A 6,952-nucleotide genomic window follows, 5' to 3' on the forward strand; every position below is an offset into this window, starting at 1 on the left:
TAATTCCAAAAGCGTTGTGCTTCTAGAAACCTGATGAAATGGTTTTCTAGTAATTTTATTTAAGCATACACTTCACATCATATCATATAATACTACTATTATAAAAACATGAACTCAAATGACACAACTACATTTACCTGATTATACACAACTACATATAATACACCGAGACCTTTAAGTCACTAATAAATTACATATAAAAAATTGTATTTTAAATCCTCGAGATAATATTAAAGTCTCAATTTCTCTCCTTCTCATTTTTCAAGAAAACGTCAATTACCTGATATATTATTCGATATCTTTGTGTTTTCCCAGGAAGAAAAACGAGATTCTTTTGAACTTACAAGGATATTTTTGGAAATAAACTCCTTCACCTTTTTTTTTCTTTAACCTACCAAAGCTGTTACTCCAAACAAGAAATTTTAGTTTTCTTATAAGGATAATAATTATGTCCGTTTACATTTTTTAAAAATTTGTTTATTACATTGATACATATTTATTGGGATTAATAGTGAGTTAATCCATTACTAATTGCCGATTTCTAGGCACAAATGGGAACATATGGTTGTATAGGCTTTTGCAGGTGGAAGTAACTCGGTGATCAAGACTGTTTACATTCTTTTTGATGTGCGACTATGATTCTTGCTTCCCTAAGATACCATGGTGGAAATTCTCCTTTCCAATGTTCATCACCATGATTATTTCGTTAATCATGCTTACACTCAATTTCATTGTAACCCAATTATGAGAGGAAGCAAGAGAAAGAGAGCATATGAGTGTGCGATGAAGCCGATTTGGACACTGAAATTGCTTTGTTGGTGAAAAAATGTACAAGGGACCAGGAGGTGTTTAGGGAAGAGAAAGGAGGGATGGACATAGTTGTGGATACACACACCCATGTAGTGTAGGTGAAACCTAACACGTGCACTCTCATTTGCACATCGTCGTTTCCCAGGTAAATTGGCTTGTGTTGGGAAATGCCATATCAACATTACCACTTCAGCCTCCATTAGTTTTGATTATAACAAACATGGATTACTAATGGCTATACTGAGTTGTATTTGTCTAGTTCAATATGAGAGCAAGTAGACCAAATCCAACTCAATGCCAAATGCCTAAGCTCAAGTCAAGGCCAAGACCAAGCCAAGATGGACATGAAGTCTAAGTCAAGATGAGCATGAAGGATGGAGTACAAGAAGACTTAAGAACATCAATGATCATCAACTCAAGCTCAGGCAAGAAGACTTAGCAAATTAGGACATAAGTCACTCCATGTACATTCATATGTAATTGCACTCAATTATACACATATCATGTCATTAGACTGATCTAGGACATGTTAAGAGAGTGTATGAGGCTTAGGGTTGGTTAGAAATACCAAAAACCCAATCAAGTCCATGTATGCACATAAATGTGCATTATGTGCCTCAGATAAACGTCCGTCTGTTCCAGACGGTCGTCCATCTGGTCATTGAAGCTCAGACGGACATCCTTCTAGTAAAAAATTTGCAATGGCTATATTTTTCAAACAGCTATATTTTCAGACGGACGTTTGTCTGGACTGAAATTTGGACTAAAATCTATCCGTTGGGGTTAAGTCCAATTTACCCCATTTTAGACATTGAACCTCACATTTGATCAACTACTCTTAAAAGTAATCTCAAGCTCTCAAATCATAATAAAGCAATTGTGCTTTGCCTCTCATCCTCACTCAACCTTGAAGAACATTCCAAGGTGTCATGTAAGCTTGTGGAAGTCAAGCTTGAGGTGATTGAAGGCGTTGGTGGTGCATTCATTTTACAATTGAGCATACAACTCTCATTGCATCACACTCATACAAGAGGTAAAGTGTCACACCTCTTGTTAGGTAACGTCATTCTCTTGTAATTGTTCAATTCTAGTCTAGGTAGATTAGAATTGGTTTTGGGTGCTCTTGCCTGTGAACAAAGATTGAAAAGGGTGCTCTTTCCCTAAGATAAACAAATATTGTAAAGGGTACTCTTGCCTCGTAACAAAGATTGTAAGGGTTTGATTCTTTACCCATTGTATTGAAAGAGAATCACTAGTAGAAATCTCGCTTGAGGCCAAGAGAGGGGTGGATGCAGACTTGTGAAGTCGAACCACGATAAATTCTTGTGTTGTGGTTGTTTGTTATTGTTTAATTTTATTTGAATTTTCAATTTATCTTGAAATTGCAATCAAACTGAAAAATTGGGACAATCCACTAGTTGCAACCGATTCACCCCCCTATAGGTTGCACCAATAGATTGGTTTAATTATTTATACACAATGGATCTTTTGCTTCTGTCACTGTTGTTGCTTTTGGTCCCTTTTATGAAATTAGAAAAGCAAACCCAAATTCTACCCAAAAGAAATAAATAAAGGACTGCAGGTCATTGTTTTTCTTTCAAAAGGGGAAACTGCGAGGAAGAGTAATGAAGAAAAAATAGGTCGGTTTGCAAGTGGTGGTTTTTATGAGAAGTTGAGATCGAGGTGTATGTTAGTCTTCTTTTATTTGATTGTAACCTTTCATCGGATTCCGTTGTTACTTCCCGGTAGGGGTATTAAACCTATTTGGTTATGCTCACAATTTCAATTTATGAGTCAGATTTCATTACTAAATTTGTTTGGTTTCATGTTGCACCTTATTTTAGAGAAAACGTAATCGAGATGAAATTTATGAATTACGGTTCTTACAGTTTTGCAACAAAAATTGATTTCAATCATGCTCTATAATGGGCACAATACCTAGTTATCTGTCTGTTGCAGTGGATATCTCTTGAAATAAATTTTTTAGAACTAATCATAGGGGAAGAAGAATCAAATTTCTTGGTTCTCTATCTCTTGTTGTGGGAATCCCCCAAACCAGTTGTCTCAAAAGAAGTAGTGTTTTCGATCTCCCATCTCATGGTGGAAATTTCCAAAACTAGGTGTGCTCTTGTATTTTTATTTCTTTTTCTTTTTCCACCCTCGATCTTAAGTATGGACTAATGGAGCAGTCTATTGTAAACCTGAGTGCTTGATAGGCTGTCACAAAAGTCACCATTTGCCGTTTATAATTGTCGAATTTTCATATCCTTAGCTACTTATTTGGATAATCATATTTTCTGCTCTTTTGGTTGGGATCAATATGGCTTTTTAACGTTTGCTTCGCTTCAGATGGTTAATAATCACTGGTTGGTTTTAGAGTCTGTGAGTTAGAGTTGTTGTCATTTGCTTTCCTATTCCTATTGAGATCCTAAGATTAGTGTATTACAGCTCTTGCTACCATATTATTAGGTATAATTTGGTTTAGACTTGACATGATTTCCCTATATTGTCTAAGTTGAGTCAAAATGGGGTCTCAAATTGAGATCCTAAGATTGCTGTATTATTGAGGTTAGAATAATGGTATTAGTCAGCTATATACTCAAGTTGCACTTTATAGGCTATTATGATAATGATAATTTGAATCAAAATGACTAGGACATAAGTTATTGCACAAAAATAGAAGAGAATGGATAGGGATAGATCTTTCACCCATGGCCTCTCACCATGCCTATCTCTTGGAAGAACTTATTTTTTCTTTTTTACATTGTTTATTGTTCACAATTATATGGCCATTTGCTTCGGATCTGTAGAAGGGAATGATGATGAGGCCATTACTAACAATGACTGCCATACTAAATCGTCCCATCTAGGTCTCCATCACTTGGCCTGACCTCCTCTCTTCCAATGACCTCCAACACACCCACCTCCGCTACCTCTTTTCCATCCCCCCTTACCCCCTCCCCTCTCCCTCCTGGCAACCCTTCACCTCCTCCCACTGTACCTCCTTCCCCTCTACCGGCAGCCTGGAAATCTCTTTTCAAAATCCCTGTTGCTACCTGCCCCTCCTCTAAGTGTAATATTTCCTTCATACCCCCTTCATTTGAAACCCGTATCCCTTTGGTCCAATGTCCCTCCTCCGCCACTGGCCCTTGATTTCTCCATTGGAAACAAGTTGTTCTCGTACAATTCATTGCCCCCTGCTCCCCCTATTGGTATCATCAAGGCCTCTCTTGCTAATCAATGGAACTTGGTTGGTTCCCTGGAAATGTTTGTTGTTGATAACGGCATCCTGTTGTTCAAATTCTCCTATGCAGCCTACAAAATCAAAGCCATTGAAGGTTTTCCTTGGTATGTAGGAAAATCCTTGATATTCATTAAACCTTGAAAGCCCTCCATGCCTCTCCGCAAGGTTGACTTCAACTCCCTTCCCCTGTGGATCAATCTTCCTGGTCTTCCTCTAGAATTTTGGAATCAAGAATGCCTCATTCGTATTGGCTCTGCGTTAGGCCGCCCTCTTCACTCAGATGTGAAGACCTCTAAGTTGGAGCGCCTGTCCTATGCTCATATCTACATGGACGTGCCTGCTTCCAAACCCCTTCCCCCTTGCATCTCCATTGTTGACGATTTGGGTCTACGCCTTAATCATCTCATTGTATATGATTGGATTCCATCCAGATGCACAAATTGCCTAATGTTTGGCCATGAAACCCATTCGTGTTTACCTGTGATAACGTCTGCTTCTACTACAATCTCATTTGCTAGAAGTCCTTTGCTAGTTCCGCTGTCTTTACCTGTTGCCTCATTAGCTCATTCGAAAGACATGCCGTTGTTACTTGAAGCCTTAGCTCTCCGCCATCGACGAATGCTATGTTGTCTCCACCTGCGATAATTGAATTGATGTCTCCTTATGCTAGGGAAATCCCTTGTTTGCTGATCGACCGACTGAATCTCATTACAATTGATGTTGTCACTGCTCTTACATCATTGTTTGCCTCTCTTGCCAAAAAACTTACCGAAGAAGAAAGAAAAGAAGAACAATCATACATCTGCTCCAACCCCGCTGCCCGCTATTGTCTTAACTGCAATTGCTGTGTCGGAAGCTTTGCAACATGTACTACGTTTGCTTCTTCCAAGAACGATGGCTTCTCCCTCATCGAAGGCATCCATAAGCCTAACGACACTTGGTCGAAGAGTATCCCTACTATTCTGGATGCTAAAGCACCTCAGGTACGTTTCCCTTCTCTTGCTAGCACAGAACCTATCACGATCCTTGGCCTCCTGCAACCTTCTCTTTCTAGCTCGCCCCTTATGCCCTCAGCTTCCACTTTTCCCTCTCCCTATACAACTAGCCTGACGCCACCCACCCAATCCCTTTTAACCTCCCTTATTACCCCTGCGACTTATCCAACGCCTTTTCCTAACTCATCGAAGTCTCCCACTAAACCAACGCTTATCACTAACCATCCTGTTGGGCCTAAACGAATTCTAGGCCCAAAGCCCATACCCCATTCCACGACTATTTGCTTTGGTCCTCTGAACCATTCCTTACTAGGCTCATTTATTAAACCCAATCCCACTAACTCCATTACCCATCTTACCCATGGACCTAAGCCCGAGTAGCTCTTATCATGCCCACCCCCAACGTTATTTAAATGACTAACATCACTATTTGAAATGTAAGTGGCCTTAATTCCCTTGCTAAATAAGCTGAAATCAAGCAATCCATCCATGAATCAAAAGCATCATTTTGTTCCTTGCTTGAAACCTATGTCCACTATGACAATGCCCATCAAATTGCCAATTCCATTGCCCCTTCTTGGTCTTTCCTATCTAACTCATCTCATTCCCCTAATGGCCGCATTTGGATTCTTTGGGATCCCTCTAAATTCCAGCCCTCCCTCTTATTCTCCTCCTCCCAAATTTACACTTCCAATTATCTTTAGCCTCATCCCCCTCTTTCTTGCTTGCTATCATTAATGGGTTTAACCGTTCGGTTGATCGTTCACCTCTTTGGGTTGACCTTCACTCTCCTCCTCCTTGGTGGGTCATCCTTGGGGTATCGGGGGTGATTTCAATATCATTCGTTTCTCATATGAAAAGATTGGAGGCAATACCCTTGACCCCTCGGCGGTTGATGCTTTCAATTCCTGGATTGACGATGCGGGTTTGTTTGATCTTCGATGGTTTGGCCACCATTTCACTTGGCAAAATCGTAGATCTAGAACCGCCCATATTGCCTTTAAACTTGATAGGTTTCTAGTCAATGATTCCTAGACCACTCATTTTCCCTCCTCCCATGCCCTCTTCTCCCCCCCCCCCTCTCAGATCACTTCCCTTGCCACCTAAATCTCCTCGATTATCCTTCTTTTGGACCTAAGTCCTTCAAGTTCTTCGGCATGTGGGCTTCTAATCCCTCCTTTCTTCCCACTATCAATAGTGCCTAGTCCTAACCCGTCCACTGTAATTCTCTCCCTTTTGTAGCATTTGCCCGCAAGCTCGAAACACTAAGTTTGTCCTCCGCTCCTAGAACTCCTCTACTTTTGGTAATATCTCCTCTAGAGTTACCGCTTGTAGATCGGATCTTTCTAAATCCAATCTCTCCTTCAAAGTGACCCTCTTAGCCCATCGCTGGCTAAGGAGGAAAACTATCACACCCCACCTGCTGGTATCGGTCCCGCCCGACAACCGGTGGGTGTGATCTGTCAAAGGATCCACGGTCTTACCATCAATAATAATAAATACAAGAAATAATAATCATAAGCAAGAACAAGTTCAAATAATTAATTAAAAAGGATTACAGGAGTCCAAATGCTCCAAAAATGAATCAAAGAAAGGAATCAAAGTAATCAAGTTTCAAAAGTTTGTCAAGTTCAGCAGAAGCAATAAATAAACTAAAACATTTTTATTTCGGTAATTCGCTCTTGGGCTATAGCCTTCGCTTCAACTTTAGCAATAAAGGGAGTTCTCCAATTCTTCTCCAAAGACTTCACAAAATGCAGAGCGATCTATCTCCGTCTTCCGTCAATGGGTGCTAAAAGCGCACTCCAAGCATCCGCAGGAGGCTTCGTGGAAACCATCTCCGTCTCCCATTGATGGTACCACATTCTCTTCACAGGAGTTGCTCCAGTCATACGAAACCTCT

At 40.2% G+C, this 6,952-nt stretch overlaps 1 protein-coding gene across 1 annotated transcript; it reads left to right on the forward strand.

Moving 5' to 3' along the window:
* Positions 1 to 4,204: 4,204 nt before the first annotated feature.
* LOC149007508 (uncharacterized) lies at positions 4,205 to 4,699 on the forward strand. Its single transcript, XM_089167081.1, has one exon. It carries the CDS (start codon positions 4,205 to 4,207, stop codon positions 4,697 to 4,699), a length of 495 nt encoding a protein of 164 aa, XP_089023207.1.
* Positions 4,700 to 6,952: the final 2,253 nt, after the last annotated feature.

Source organism: Hakea prostrata, chromosome 8 (genome assembly GCF_041222555.1).
Source record: "Hakea prostrata isolate BN-2017 chromosome 8, UWA_Hpros_2, whole genome shotgun sequence".
Classification (NCBI taxonomy): domain Eukaryota; kingdom Viridiplantae; phylum Streptophyta; class Magnoliopsida; order Proteales; family Proteaceae; genus Hakea; species Hakea prostrata.